At 42.5% G+C, this 16,477-nt stretch overlaps 1 protein-coding gene across 1 annotated transcript in view; it reads left to right on the forward strand.

Annotated features, from left to right (window-relative positions):
* The window catches only part of GALK2 (galactokinase 2), a 48,916-nt gene extending 35,448 nt beyond the window's left edge, over positions 1-13,468 (forward strand). The window contains exons 9-10 of the mRNA XM_055809963.1: positions 5,460-5,661; positions 12,991-13,468. Of these exons, the coding sequence (XP_055665938.1) occupies positions 5,460-5,661; positions 12,991-13,195 (407 nt within the window). The 3' untranslated portion in view covers positions 13,196-13,468. The remainder of the gene's footprint in view (positions 1-5,459; positions 5,662-12,990) is intronic.
* Positions 13,469-16,477: the final 3,009 nt, after the last annotated feature.

A 16,477-nucleotide genomic window follows, 5' to 3' on the forward strand; every position in this document is an offset into this window, starting at 1 on the left:
CACTCCAGGCAAGTCTCATACAGCTGCCTCGAGGATGCAGGCCCCCGGGGTGTACCGCAGGTCGGGCACAGGCACTGAACGGTCTAGGTTAGCTGCAAAAGCCTTGTTAAAACTAGTGTTCCTCTGGAGGAAAAATCACTTTAAACCAGTAGGTATCAGGGTCTTGAAGCAGGTGTCTGCTAAATGGGTCACTGAATCCAGCAATGACTCGTCCCCTGGTTTATTTTCAGAAAGCCAGATTGCAAACAGTTACTTGAGCAGTCCCAGTAGAGTAACTGTTCCCCACTTCGAGTAGGGGGTTCACAATCTGGCTCAAATTAAAGCCATCTGGCAGCATTTTCTTATATACATTCTGAGCCAGAAACCTTCACCCTCATCATGTTCAATCAGCAGGATGCCTAACAGAGAAGGGTACTATTCCACATGAGTAATGGTGGTAGAAACTGTCCCCTACATGATTTCGCATTGGTGAGTTTTTCCTGTTGTAAATTTCTAACAGTCCCATCAGCCATGTGTAGCTCATTAATCTACAGTGAAACATATCTTAAGAAGCTGCCAAAGCAACTAGAAAAAAATATATAGCCTGAAGAAGTTGGTCTTTAGCTAAAGGTCAGATAGAATTGTACAGGAAGCCTCTAAAGAAAGGAATCTTCTGAAGCTGAAGTTATAACAAGTAATACGAGTTGCTGAAAAGCCACAATGTCTAATTATAAAGAAAAAAACATCTCTGTAAATGGAGTGGACAGGTTTGCACAACTTTTGTAAAGCTAAAATTAAAAATATGACCATACAGTTGAAAACCCACAGTAAACTTTTCTGTTATATTTAATTAACCCACAGTTATTTGGGACTAATTGCCCAGGATTTTTTGTTTTTAAGAGATGTTATATGGATTTTGGACAAACTTCCCTTAACATTAAATGTCAGCTACATCTTAACAGCTTAGAGGGTTCGTGCTGCAGTGTGAGAGCTATTAGCATACTGGAAAATGTCACCGTTTCTTTCAAGGGTGTGTGGTGGTTTGTGATTTGAATCTACGTGTTCAGGGATGACATTACAGAAATCCTCTGCAGAGGAGCAAAGCTAGGGTGCAGAGCCTCCAGAAACGGTCAGCAAGAGTTGCTGACATCCTCTGAAAAATAGATAAAGGACTGGCAATACAAAGCCATTAAGAGTGAAGGGGATTCCTGGTAGAAGATTTGCTGTGTCCTCTCTGAAACTTCAGGAACACGGTTAGTGAGGCTGTGACCTGGAAGGTGGATCACCTGCTCCAACAGCAGGCAGGATACAGGTGAAATGGAGAGACAAAATGTCACTAAGGGCAAACCTGGGTATAGGTTACCTTGTCCTCCTTGAAGTTCCTTTGGTGTCATTTTCACTTTTCAAGTTTACTTTAATTTCTTCTGACCTGTATCTGTTTCAATTCAGAAAAAGTATCACTCACCCTCACTTGAGTCCACAAGAAATTTTTTCGGTGTGTAGCTGATACCACACAAAACAAATCTTCATCTCCGTGCTGTCTTCTCAGAAAGAGGCAGAAGAGACCCTGAGCTTCTGAGTGTGTCGGTGCGCCTAGGTGTGAAATCAGTCCGTTCCTGCACAGCAGTGAGCGACGCAGGGCAGGGCAGAAAGGAAACACGTAGTGATATTCAAAGAACAGTTTTTGAGAGCATGATTCTGGTCAGAGACCGTATCCTCAGCAGACACAAATGGCGCTACAGCATTTTAATCAAGCAGAGCGCTTGAACCGGAGAGTGCACAGATCCCTTATGGCAGAAACACTCCTTGGACGCGCCCTAGACAGTTAGTCCGGTGTCAGCCTGGCAGCCAGCTAGGTCCATTGCAGCAGAGGTTCTAGGTTCCTCTCTAGTCACCAGAGAAACGGGTACCACAGGGCACTCCAGGGCTCAGGTAGGATAACCTGTTGCCTAACCTGCCCTTTTTGCTGACCAAAGATGGAGCTGAGGGTACCTGTACCCCTAATTTGGAAATAAAATTAAGCGGGAGACACCAGAAACCTTTATGATTACTGCATTAAGTATATCTACATTTTTAGTCAGATAAAGTACCTAATTTCCATAGACTATAATAGATTTAAGGATCCACCTGCTTTTAAGAATTACTTTTTTAAGAATTACTTCCCTAAACCCTGCTTTTTTCCTCCCCTTTGAGCACCGCAGAGGGTGAGCCCATATAACCCAGTCTTGTGCAACACCAGAAGGTTTGCTCTGAGGGCTTCAGTTTTTCCTCTCATTCCAGCCCTAGCTCAGATACAAACTAATCAGTTGTGCGCACTTTGGTTTTGTTTATTTTAACCATGGCAGAGTATGGCTTAGGAAATCAGTCCTTTTTCATGGTAAAAAATGCGGCTGCACAAAAGCATGCAAGTTCTGATCAGTCTCTGCACTCCTCTAAAATCAGAGTCTCCAGAGCTCTTTGGCATGTCCTATGAATTCGGATTTTATTTCTGTGGAGCTAATATACAGGCTGTTAATGTAGCAAGGAGATTCCAACATAGGCGCAATACTTGGAATCTTCATGTGTGCTCTGCTCTCTTTTATTCTATAGAGATGGTTAGTTGGACTGCTCCTCCAAACAGAAAAGATACGAGGGTTTCTCTATTACTGGAGGCGTTTGGTGTTGAAAGCCAAAAATATGTGAATTATTTCTTTATTTTAGAATAGGACTTACAGAGTACAGACGTGTTTGCTGTCCTGAAGATAATTTTACCTGAACAGCACAATGCCAGAGAAGAAAAGCAAACTGTAAATTTTTTTGTTGTTTTTTTAAAACACAACTGTAGTTTTCTGAAATAAGATGCTTTGCATAACCCACCAATAGCTAATGTAATCATACCGGCCTTTAACCGATACCGATTTAGTAAATGTCCACAAACGAGTCTGAAAAATAACGTACAGCCACTCTTTCTCACTGGAGCACTGCTTGAAAGGATTGCTTTCGCATCAAGGGAAAGCCAGCGTCAAGGTAGCAAATTCTCCCCTGCACGGAGCGGCCCTCCGGGGAGCCAAGGCCGTCAAGGACACAGCTCAGGTCTTTTGGCTGGCAGCCAGCAGCTGGAGCGCCCATCCTGGTCGCCAGTTCGTAACACGACGAGTGCAACACGACCCCAGAGATTTTTAAGGTAATCTGGCCAGTAGAGCATTGCTCTACCAAAGGGTGGTCTCCGAATCAATCACAGCCTTTGGCAAGCCTGTTGCCCGACAATTGAAACCAGACATGTTTTCAGTTCATTCTTTGGGTTACTACTGTTCAATGGTGATTTACAAGAGAGTGTGAGCTATGGCAATCTCTCACGCAACTTTAGATATTCCCTAAACGAATGCACATTTAGAAATCTCCTTGCTCTAAAACAATGGCTTATAAGAAAAGACTATTTAAAGAGAAACCATCCTTAAAAATAGGCCGAGCTGCCTTTCTTCAACATTCGAAAGTACTGAGGCATCGCTCTGCAAAACAGCGCAAGTAACTCCAGCAGCAACCAAATCCAGTGGGGTAAAACACACCTTTAAATGGGAAACCGAAATACGCTTTTCCTGTGTGATACTCTCAAGATGACATCTGGGGGGGGTGGGGGGGTGGCACTCGATTTTCTCATGTCTGTCCTTGTTTGAAATGCATCCAGAAGGCTTGTTCAAAAGACAGCAACGCGGGGTTTCTCAGTAGCAGGCTGTATTGAATTACAAAATAAATATCACCAGAAGCAGTATCACCAGTAGCAGAACACTGCTGCGTTCAGTGTTTCTCTATCACTTTAGACTACTTGTATCTCTCTCAGCACTATATTTTCAGCATTTACAGTTGCGATTTACACTTACTCTGGAGAAGGAGAAAGGGATTGTGCAGGTGCTGAAGAAGTTTTAGCCTGTAGGGGTTGCCAATCTGGAGTATACATGCAAGAGACTTCACTGGACGCAATTTTATTTCCAGTCTTTCAAGGAATATTTCTGCATAACCTTGCAAATCTAGATTGCGGAAATCATCAGCAGTGGCTCCAGAACTTGGCTGTTGGCACAGAACAGCCACGTAGGGACTCCCATGTGTCTGGGCCAGATAACAAGTTCTGGTTTGGATACAGGGCTCGTCTCTCTTCTTTTATCTTTATTTGAGTGTTTCTTCAGCCATTTTAGAAAGCAAGAGAAACCAGAAGCTGAAATGAGGAGAGTTAAATGTACAAAATTTCTCCTTTAAAGGAAAATTTACAAGTAGAAATAAAATGAGGGATGTTTGGAGGTGCTTTAACAAGAGTGTGCTGTGAAATAGGGAAACGTACTGCGGTAGGTACCCCCCAGAGAATAAAGTCCACTTATCTAATATTTAGTGCCCAAACAGCTCAAGTAAACAAATTTATTCATAAATTAAATTATGTCACACATGCTTCTGGTAAACAATAGCTCTCCAATAGCAGCCATGGTATTAAAGCAAATAGAACTATGCGGGGAGAGAAAAACAATCAACTGCAACCGTTTATGTCTCACTGTTCAGGCTTGGTGGAGGTCTCTACCCCACCGCCGCACGCGTTTGGGCGTGCGCACCCCCCCACACCCCCTTCCCAGAGGAACTGCTTTTTCATGGCACTGTAGAAAAACCGTGGCCAAGATCCTGGCCCTAGCCTTTGATCCCAGTAGGTCAATACCACGCCGTACCTGTCGGGGCTTGACATCTCCTCACACCCACACAGGCAGCGCTGACACTGGCTGGTAGCACCCACTAAAAATAAACCCCGAAAACCGAACGGAAAGCACCTGCGCTCTCCACTGTACCTTTAATTAGCATTATTTACAGTCAGGGTGGGCACCGCGTCACTGTGAAAATATTTGAGAGGGCTTCCTTACCTATGCACTGGGAAATACGGGTAATCACGTTTTCGTTCATCTCAGTTCAAACAAAGTCATTGGTGGTTTTTTGTGCTTCGATGGTGGGGTTTTTCAAGAAAAGGTCTGTCCACAGCGTTACACAATTGATGCAGATTTGGCCCGGAGCAGCCACACAAGGCCCTGGGCCAGCACGTGCTGCCAGTGGCTGCCGTGGGTACGTTTCAGTGTTCTCGTGACTCAGATTTGCTGGTGTTTGAAATCCTGAAAGCTTTAGATTAATGCCCTAATGCACGGTGCAGCTAACACTTGAACTTGTAGCTTGGCTCTGCAAAGTAAAAGGAGAGGCTGGGTTTGCTCTTGACACAGCAAATAGCTAGAGCATGTGCATGAAGTTATCAACATGAAAAAATGTGTACGTTGTACGGTGATGAACTCTAAATACTATTTTATTAGGGCTTTTAAAGAAGACGTAGGTGAGCTTTTGCAGAGCACTTTTAGCCTAGAGAGTTCCAATATAAAAGATGAATTACCAAAAAAATACATCATTTACTCTGGTTTTGTGTGTTCCTTTTGTAGTCAATATTAATGGATGACTGTAGTACTTAATACTTTCATTTTGTTTAGTTTCCACCTTTAAGCTATACCAGCGTGCGAAGCACGTGTACAGTGAAGCCGCCAGAGTGCTGGAATTTCAGAAGATCTGCGGCGAAGCACCTGCCAATGCAATCCAGCTGCTGGGAGAATTAATGAACCAGAGCTATATCAGCTGCAGGGAAATGTACGAATGCAGCTGTCCTGAGCTGGATCGGCTGGTAGACATCTGCCTGTAAGTTTTGACCACAAGGAAGAGTAATCGCCTGTTGAGAATATTGTTTGAATTGATGAGAAAATATGACATCGCTGGCTATTGCAATTTTAAAATGAAAGTATTCTTGTCTCTTATTACAAAATTAATCTCCTGCAGGGACATTACATGGTCAATTGTTTCCCTACTGGCATCTGTGTAATACTTTCAGATGAAAGCTGCAGTTTATGGCTTTATTACAGACTTTGCTTTTGGACTGACTCATCGTCACAAGTGTTACGTTAGACTGTTGGCTATTCTTTTTTTAAGTCGTAGAAGAAGTCATAACTGGTTTTCTTAAAACAACATCTTAGTGGCTCTATTTGAACTCCCTTTCTTTTTGTGTATTTCTTAACCATTTCAGAACTGCTGCCATGGGAATTCCGGGGCATAACCAAGCTGTTCTACGTTCTTAGGTGCCTTGAAATCATAAATGATATATTGTGAAGGGCTATTGCAATTTTTTTTTTTTAGTTTTAAAAATATGTTTTCCAGGGTATCAGATAGGTTGGGCAGCATTTCAGTGTTTAAAAGATGAGTGTGTTACTTGTTACAAAGGCTCACACTCTGCTTCTCCCCTCCGCATTGTGTGTCTGAGCTTTCCCCACATTGCAGTCTCCATCTGTGCCCCAGCCTCATTCTTTTAGCGGGGTTCCTTAACTCGGGTTGGCCGCTATCAAACAAGCCCTCTCAACTTGAAAACACATTCCCTGAGAGTGTCATTTTTGTCCCCTCTCTTCTCCCTCTGTTCCTCCCCAGTTTCATGTCCTTTAGCCAGAATAAACAGAGTTGGAGGAACAGCATGAAGCGAGCTGGAAATCACAGGTTGTTGTGTGTAGCAGGCTCTTACAGTCATAACTGCTGCAGCGGACAATGAGATCTGGTGTAACCAGGTGTTAATCCAGAAAATAAAAACAAATACTTAGCACTCGCATTCTACAAAGTATTTCATCCTTACCACAGGACCAGCATGAAAGGATGTACATTTTTCTGTTCCTCTTATTTTCCATTTTTATAGTACATTTAATCATGGGACAGACATACTAAATTTTATCTAAATTCATTGCCTATAGAAGGAATTAATGGAATCATAGAATCATTTAGGTTGGAAAAGACCTTTGAGATCATCAAGTCAATCCATAAACGCAGCACTGCCAAGCCCACCACTAAACCATGTCCCCGAGCACCTACATGTTTTTTCAACACCCCCAGGCACGGTGATTCCACCTCACCCCTGGGCAGCCTGTGCCAGTGCCTGACCACCCTTCCAGCGAAGACATTTTTCCTAATCTCCAATCTAAGCCTCCCCTGGTGCAACTTGAGGCCATTTCTTCTTGTCCTACTGCTTATTATCTGGGAGAAGAGACCGACCCCTGCCTGCCTACAGCTGTGGGGAGCTGTGGGGTCCCCCCTGAGCCCCCTCCTCTCCAGGCTGACCCCCCCCAGGTCCCTCAGCTGCTCCCCATGGGACTTGTGCCCCAGCCCCGCTGCCCATCTCTGGACACGCTCCAGCCTCTCAACATCCCCAGTTGTAGCGTGGCGCCCAAAACCAGAGTATTTGAGGTCTGGCCGCAGCAGTGCCGAGTGCAGTACAGTGCCACATTCAGTGGTTGGGGATCATTTTAACAGTGGTTTGGGGGAATAAAGAGCCGCCCACCTGAGCTTCTGCACCGCTACTCCATCCCCGCCTGTGCCCCAGCCCCCTTCTCCCAGCTGCTTCCTTCATTCACTTCATCACAGCTCTTGGTAACACCACCTTTGTACTTCTCATCTGTTATGGTTCGTACTTCTCCTTGGAGAAGGGTGTGCTTGGTCTGGGAAGCTCTGCCCCGAGCCCAAGTGTTACTGCCCCCCTTCCAGAGAGGAGATACAGGGTGCTGTAGGTATTTGCAGGCCTGAGGTCAAGAAACATCATTTGACTGTCTTCTACAAGTAAATATCCCATCCTCTGTCTATATTTTGCGATCTTAATGAAGACAGAAGCTGTTTCAATTTGAAGCTAAAAACACCAAATACCACCTAAAAAGGAAAGTTACAAAAATATTTCTTCTGCAACTGGCTTTTTTTTGTTTTTAACTAAGAAATTAGTCTGGCTTATAATGAAAATAAGAATTTTACAAATGTGCAATTTGCCATGTTTGTAAAATTGCAATAAGAAAAAGAATTTGTACTTCTATACTCACATGGATTTTGTACGTTGTAATACCCATTTACCACGTTTGTAAATTGACGCAGTATGATACAAATTATTATTTAGGTCAGTCTGATTTCTTTTGCAGACAAGATGGAGTGGCCTCTGAGCCAGAAGACTAAACTTAAAAACTGAACAGAAGAGTTTTGGACATTCACAGATCAGTCTGCAGATGGGATACACGTGCTGTTTTGTGATAAAACACAGAGAAGCCCTGACAGCCATTGGACAGCCTGACAGTAATTTAGCAATACGATTTTTATTTCAGGAGTGAGTCCAGTACGTAACTCTCAGGCTGTGTTCAGTTTATCGTATCACGTAGTGATCACGTAATAGAATAAGCTGTGACAGTCACTCGGTGGGGCAGTTCCACCGTGGTTATCCCAGCTGCTCAAGGGGGACTGCTGGGCGGTGTGTGAGAAGGGAGAGCTGTCTCCAGAGTCTGCTGAAGGCAGAAACTGCTCAGCCGAGTTATCAAAAACCTTGGGCTGCAGAGTCTTGATCCAGTGCAAGGTGCCAGCACCGTCTGTTCTGCGACACCGCTGGCAGAGGAAGAGCCTTCACACTTCACACCCGCGTTATTTTTAGGTGCAGCAACTAGTCGGTGTCGCTGCCTCAGTCAGTAGCATCTGATGACTGAACTTTGCCAAAGTGACCGGCCATTCTGGGTGCCTTCACTAAGGGTGTCCAGCTTGAATCATACTGACAGGGCCTGCTCTCAGAAATGCTGGGGAAAACGATCCTGTTTCAATTAGGGGAAAACAAGTAGGTGTAATAAACCGACAAGATCTGCACTACGGCGTGGAGTTACCTGTGCTGGGTATTTAAACAAACTAGCCCGGATGCTAGCAGTAGCCTACTGCAGCGTGAAGCTCAGCACGGGGAGGGAAATTCTGTTTCTCATTTATGCTGAGCTACGTGCTTTCATGGGTAGGCAGCAGCCGCTCTGAGCTGGCCCGGGTGTCGTGACACCGACTTGCAGGCAGTAGCAGAGACACGGCCACAGAACCCAAAGGAAAGGAGTATGCGGTTAGGATTTTACTAAATTAAATTAAAATTAATCCGGGCATTTTGGTTCCAGGGACCAAAATATAAATAGTGAAGGAAAAAAAGTGACGCGTGTGCCCGTTACAGCAGATCTCTAACTTACCAGCAGAAGAGCCCACAGCTAGTATGAGCATTGCTAAGCACTGCAATGCAGTGTAATTCCTGTAAAACAATTTCTAATTGGTATATTAACGTTACTTAATTGAGGGGGTGGTGTGTTAATTACATTCATTGCACAGAATCAAGTAAATTCTTTGTTCATTATTCTTCACAGTCCTGTCCCATCAAGAGTATTTCCTAAGAAATGCATCTTTCTTCTTGAGAAGTTTGATAATCCTTCAATTTTTCTCTGACTCTGTGATTAGATTTCTAAAAGCATGTAGCTATTCTAGGTGACTGCAGCTTAAGCCAGCAGCATCTAATTTTTGGAATCGATTGGATAAAAGTCTTAGCTTTTCTCAGGTTGTACATTAAAAAACTAAGGGACATAACATCACTCATCTCTCTAGGAAAGCTTGGCTGATGCGATTATAGAAATGGCTAGGAACTACACAAATCACATTCTTTACTTAAGATGATATACAGCTGCCCTGTAACTTTAAAAAGCCTTTCCAAAAATACATTCCACAGAATTGCCCGAGTCTACTGCTGCTCTCTCCTTACAAGGTTTAAACTGTGAAGAATAATCTGCATATCCAGATGTTTTCTGTTTTCCCTAGATCTTTATGTTTTACTGTACAACCTCTGCCAAGAAAGAAAGGGATCCATACTTGCTGTGGTTTGTAGTGCTGAAAACTGTAACCACTAGTTGGTCAGTTGTTTTTCTTCTTTTTGCAAACACAGGAGACTTGTACTTTCTCTAACCTATCTCATGTTGGTAGTAGCTGTTTTACCTGTTAGTCTTTTCAAGTAAGTAACAGAAGATTTACTAAACAATTAAGGAATAAAAAATTGGTTCTGAACTCCTGAATTCATTAGGTACTTTTGAAAATCTCTCAGCATTCTTGAGTGTTGCAAATAACTTGCTTTCATTCTCTTATTCTCCATCTTTTGGGGGTATAAATCCCGACAATTTGTGTTACCAGCCATGCCCCTTCTAGCTGAAGACAGCCGAATCCTCTCTGAGCGCTTTAAAAAAACCCACAGTTTTTACATTACATCGCGGTGCGTTATGGTAGCCAGGTCAGCCTGCATTTTATCAAGACTCTTACCACTGGTGATTTTCTTAAAGCTGCAAAGCTTGTAGTCGTGGCGCAATCTGAAAATCCAACAAAACAAACAAAAAACCACCCTACAAAAAGAAGTTTGCAGCTCTTTCAGAACCAGAGGGGCTTGAAGGTGCCATTCAATAGTGCACTAAGCTACAAAAACAGAGTAAGAACCCTCCGCACACCATTTGGACATCTACATCGCATTGTGTTAACCCTGTGCTAAGTAGCTGATTCATAGTTTTGAGTGCTTGGAATTAACAATGTTGCTCTGATTTTCTCACCTCTTAGAGCACAATTATTTTTAAAGTGAGGTTCTGTGATGTCTCACCTATCACTTCCACATACCAAACTATGGGACTTCCCTTTTTATTCTTCCCTCCGCTGCAGTACTCACGTTTTTACTCTCATTTACATGCATACCCTTTTGTCGTAAGCCAATTCTCTTTTTACCCAGTGAGTACTGGAATCGGGTATATAAACTCCTCAAAAAGGCAAATGCCAGAACCTGGGCCCAGAAGCTGAGGGCCTCCGACACTGGACTGCAGATACATTGCCTGTCCTGCGTGCTCCCTCTTTCCCTCTATCCCTTGTCCTCACGGCTGCAGCACAGCCCCGGCGGTGCAGAGGTTTCCCCCGCACCCCGCGTTAAATCAGTGTCTCCCACTGTGTGGGCGAGTGCTGCATCCGCCAGATTATTGCCTGCTCGTACCCCTCTTCGTAAAGGCAAGTGCACGGCGGAGAGGGGCTGGCTGGGAACCCCACTGCGCCCGAGGAGTCCGGCTTAGGACTCGACTGATTAAGACTTGACACAGACCGTTTCAGCCCTGGTCCAAAGGTCACTTCCTCATGTTTAACCTAGATCCTCCCACGCGCCGCAGCGCCGGCGGATTCGGAACGAGGTGCTCACTTCTGAAGCCGTGTAACACCAGGAACCTCTCGTTTCAGATGTTGCAGCACCACGCATCGAAATGCCAAGTTCCTCAGCATTAAGCCCCAAGTGCCTAATCACATCACCACATTTGAAACCGTTAGCCACAGTATTTTGAAACACAGTGACTTCAGCTCTGGAACAGGCATATTTTCTGTCTACATTATGCTTTATTTCAACTAAGTATTTTAAAATGACTCAGTAAAAATGAGGCATGAGCATGACCACAGAGAATTATGAAATCAGTAAAAGGTTCAGAGCAATTCTGAAGGGATTTCAGTTGCCCACCAAAATAAAAGCCAGACACCATCTGAAATACAAAGTTCTGGCCAAGGTAACAGACCAAGTGAGTGCAGACGGTCCGAGTCTGCCGACTCTGGGAAGTGGATTGGGCCTTACAAAGGCGATGGGAATTTCCCTATTGATTGCAGTTGAGACTGGATTGGATCCTGCTCATTTTAGGAGGTTGCTCCATGGACCAAAAACTATAAAAATGAGCGGCTTACAGGAACACTAAGTAAAATAGAACACCAACAGGAAATAAAGAATGAACATAAAATCGAGTCAATATGAAGGGTGGCACCACACAGACAACACTGAAGAAAGTGTTTCTGCTCAAGAAGAGATGTAAGCATGTTTAGAATCAAACACATATGTAAGTACTTGCTTGAAATATGACCTAAACCTCTCCTAACCCAGCAGTATACCAGATTCATTTCACATAAAATGCACATATGAAAAATTACCACAGCCTACTCGGAATGAGCTGTCATTTTCCAAGGTTATTCACATGATGCTGTCTCTCCCTCCAACACATTCTAGGACTGGTAAATCTCCCCATGCCTGGCTACGGCTATTGGAAACGTAGCAAAAGTATTTGTTTGCAGATCAGATTAGATCTCTCATGAGAATAGGATTTCAAATCAGTTTTCTAAACGATCCTGTTCTGACTAGGTTAGAAAAGCCCCAAAGAAACCTATTACGTGGTATTTTCCTACTTTGAATCTAAGTAAAGATCAGGAACACAGGTAAGCAAACTGGTGAAAATAATTACACTAAAGCCTAATGAGGTGGTGTCTGAATCTTCCAGAGCAATGGCATGGGATTTGCTGTAGGACATTTCTAGCAGGCCAGTGTCTTGAGGCTGGGAACGGTTTATATTTTGGATGTCATTTATTTGTCATTGTTCTTTCTTTTCACCCTCTTCATTAAGAGCATTTTTTTCTTCTGGGACTAAATTCCTGTTTCACCTCTACTGCTGTAAATCTGCTAAGTTCATGAGGTTCCTCTAAAGAGAGATACCCAGCTCTGTCTGCTCAGCATAAAGGACGTCCGAGTGCAGCAGTGACTCCGTATGACTTCTGAAGAGTTTCTGAACTCTCCTTTTCTTGACTGGCATGCTCAGCAGTCCTGCAGAAGCCTGTGAATCTTCAGCATGTTTCAGATCTGTCCTGGAAGAATAGAGCTATTTGTCTTTGCCACATTAGAAAATGGCTTGCATGCCTACATCCTGTGCAATTAGTTTATGAACCCTCTTTTGTTATTTTTGTCATGTATTTCTGTTTTCACTTCTGATGTCTTATGAATGTTGCTAACACAATTCCTTTCTTCTCCTGCTTTCTTCTTCTCAGCTGCACTGTGATACTTAAAACAGCTGATGCTGAAGCATTATAAAAAAGGGTGACTGACTTTTGGAATTGACAGAAATAACTATATTGCAGTTTAAAGCCTCAGCACTTTTTTTTTTTTTTGTCCAAATGGTAACTGCAAATTGCTGTAATGTCACATACAACCAAGTGAACTACAGAAAAATCAAATGACATATATGTGTTTTGAGTAAATTATTCGCTAGTTCTCTGCGGGAATTTTATATATGATAAATTACCCCTTTTGGGTTTATTTTACATTTTTTTTTTTCTGTTATTTCGTTTTAGGCAGTTTGGGGCCATCGGGTCACGTCTGACTGGAGCTGGATGGGGTGGCTGTACTGTGTCAATGGTGCCTACTGACAAGCTGAACACTTTTCTCAAAAATGTAAAAAAAGCCTATTACCAAACTGATGTCCAAAGGTCAGCGTTGGAGAATAGTCTGTTTGCTACCAAACCTGGAAGAGGAGCTTTGGTTTTTGTTGAGGCCTAAAGAACGTAAAAATTGTAAAGAAACTATGTAGGGCATTCGGAACTGGCAGTACTTCCCATACCACAGTAAATGAATGGCTTTTCTGTTTTTTATTGTAATGAGCAGTTGCCATTATCAAAATATATTTCTAAAGAAGCAATTAAAAGAAAACTCTTTGATTATAAAGTCTTTTTTTCCCATACTAAATATGTCTTTCAGTATAAATGCTGATTTACAAAAACCTATTGATGAGGAAAAATGAAATTGAAATAAAGATGATTCTTTGTTACCGTGGATCTCTCTTGTTTTCCATTTACTGTCATAAAAGTAAGACCAGGTGGAGCAGTGAGCTGGTCCATCGTAGGGTCGGAACCCTGCAATGTTTGCAGGGCTCTTCTGTGCTTAGTCTCTTTGGGTGCTGGATATTCTTTTGTTCAGTGTCCTGTAACTATGGAAGATTAAACCAAAGCATTCAAAAAAATGGGAAGGACCTAGCTAAACATTAAAAATGTTATACTCTTCCTCAAACAGGATTATTACTGTTGTAATTAGTGATAATATTGGAGGGGCACCTGCAAGCCAAGTCAAACATTAGGAATACATTATGTGAAGCAGGAAAGCTTTCCTTCTAGCTATGTTTCTTATGTACCTTTGTGCAAGGGTGACTTGTTAGGAAAGTTTCAACAAAACGTAATGCTCTCCAGAGCTGTACAATACAACATACTCCCCTAAGTGAATGAACAAATAACGAAGCAAAATTTGATTTTGAGTAAGGCAGAGACCATATTCTAGTTATTGAATCCTAGCTGTGATTCCACAAGGTAGAACACTGGCATTTTTATGCAAAACTATTAGAAAGGATTAAATATAATCCATTGACCATGTAAAAAAGCCATTCAAATCTATAAGGAATAATAAAGGAGACAATTCACTCAGTTGTACAAAGCAAAAGTCAATAGGTAAGACCAATCATTGATCTTTGACATGTCATTGACACATTCTTGACAAACTGCTGTCTCTCTCCCACTTACAGCCTTGAGCGTCAGGAGTGTAACTGTGCTGAGCTTCAGGTACAGGATCCATCACCCATGACCTGGCTGTCCAGGAGGAGAAATGGCTGTGAGTGCAGAACGGTGGCTGTAGACCCGGATACCCCAGAGATGTCCTAACCCTGCTTCCAAGCGGGAAATCCGGCTCCTGTGCCCTCACTCTCACAGCAAACAAACTGCCACTTCTCCGATACCTACAGCGAAAACCGAAAGAGAAGCATTGCTAGTGTCATAACCCTTGCAGCCATAAAAGACACAGCAAGATTTGTCCCTGTGCGCATTTTTGTGATGCTAAGCAAAAGTTAACATCCAGAAGTCTGCATCAAATTAGAGATCTCTCGGAAGAGAACCTCTGTACATTACCCTTGCTAATTCAGGCCAAAAAGAAATTCTTAGAGGCTACTAATTCTGTGAGAGGACTCTGCCAAATCTGAACACAGCAGATGAACAACAGCCAACGCAAATTGCCAGATCTTTTCAGGAACCTCAGAGGGGAAATACAACGGTAATACTATCACTAGAAAAGATTTCTGTTTTCTGACAACCAGGAAAAGTGGAACAGAGAGTGCTGTAGATCAAGTAACTCAGGTACTCGAAAGGAAAAGGATGGGGTCTGGGCATGATGGGGGGAGATGAAAAGACAGAATTTGGGGGGAGGACAGTTAAAAGGATGCATTTGAGAAGGGGAAGGCAAGGGATAAGGGAGAGAAGAACAAGAGGCAAAAATAAAGGTTTAATCTCAAAATACTATTACTATCTACTATATTCAAATATAAAATGTTCACCATTACCATTTCTACTGTACAGTAGATGTGCTGTACATTCACCTAAACCTGTAACCAGGGCTCCAAAACCCCAACAATAGCTAAATATCTTCAAGGAGCTCCAAGACAACCCTAGAAATTTTAAAGAAAATAATGTCACAGCTTTGTCATCAACTGCTTTATTAAAATCCTGCATTCAATTCAGCGAGTTCCTGTTTATTATCCTGTCATAAAAAGGGAGTACGACACAGTACATACCGATCCTTTCACTAATGTGTGTGCACAGACTTTAGTTCAGCTGGATTCATGGAAGTGCTAATCAGTGTATGAGCAGAGTAAAGATATATTAGGAGATTTTTTTCCTTCTTAAGTTGAGCATGACACACAAAGTCATGGAAACTTCCCAAAAAAAGGCAGGCTGCAGTACATTTCAAAATTTTTCTGTCAATGAATCTTATAAATTATATTCTCATAAACAAAGAAAAGGAAAACAAAAAACTGGCACAGCATAAAAGAATAAAACCGAACGTTCTAAACTTCTGACTAATTTCTTTCCTTTTTTATTGCTTCAATGTCTTTCATACTTTTGCTGAAATCTGCAAATAAAATTGGGACATAACTTTAATTGAAAGACCTACAGTATTCAAACTATATACATAAAAATGGCACTTGGGAGTTTTTAGTTACTGACTAACAATAGGAAGTAAATGTTTCTTTTTAAACAAAAAAAAATAATTAATCTGTGCTTGGGGGTTTTTTTTGTTTGCTTTTTAAACCTTTGAAGACATTTTTCTACATAATGGTAGCCCCTTCCCCCAATAATTGGAGCATGAGAATGATACACCAACGATGGGTAAGGTAAGCAGCAAGGATATTAGTCGTATTTCTTAACAAAAAAGCAAGATTTTGGTTTGGATGAAAATTTCTGTCTATAAAGCAGCAACCCCTAAGCAAGTCTTTCCAGATCGGTATTTTTAATAGCTTTTTCTGACTTCTAAAAGTCTCCTGTAGCTAAAATGATATTAATCAGTATATAGAATCATAGAATCATTTAGGTTGGATTTCCAGCAGACACCTGGTAAACTGAAGTCCCCCGTGAGAACAAGGGCTAGTGACTGTGAGACTTCCCCCAGCCTCTAATAGACTATTTCATCTGCCTCTTCATCCCGGTTGGGTGGTCTGTAACAGACTGCCACCAAGGCACCTGCCTCGCTGGCCTTCCCCCTGCTTCTCACACATAAACACTCAACCTTGTTGTCACCATCGTTGAGCTCTAGACAATCAAACCAGCCCCCAACACGCAGGGCTACCCCACCGCCTCTGCCTTCTGAAGGGTTCATGGCCATCCACTGCACAGACACACGCATTTATACACACACTTGGAAAACTAACAAAATTAAATGTCAGAATATACGCAGAGGTGATGCATCCTGTCACCACAAGCTATGATTAGCAGTGGAGTGTGATTTTAACTTATTATAATGCCTGAC

This window comes from Falco peregrinus, chromosome 1 (assembly GCF_023634155.1).
Source record: "Falco peregrinus isolate bFalPer1 chromosome 1, bFalPer1.pri, whole genome shotgun sequence".
NCBI lineage: Eukaryota > Metazoa > Chordata > Aves > Falconiformes > Falconidae > Falco > Falco peregrinus.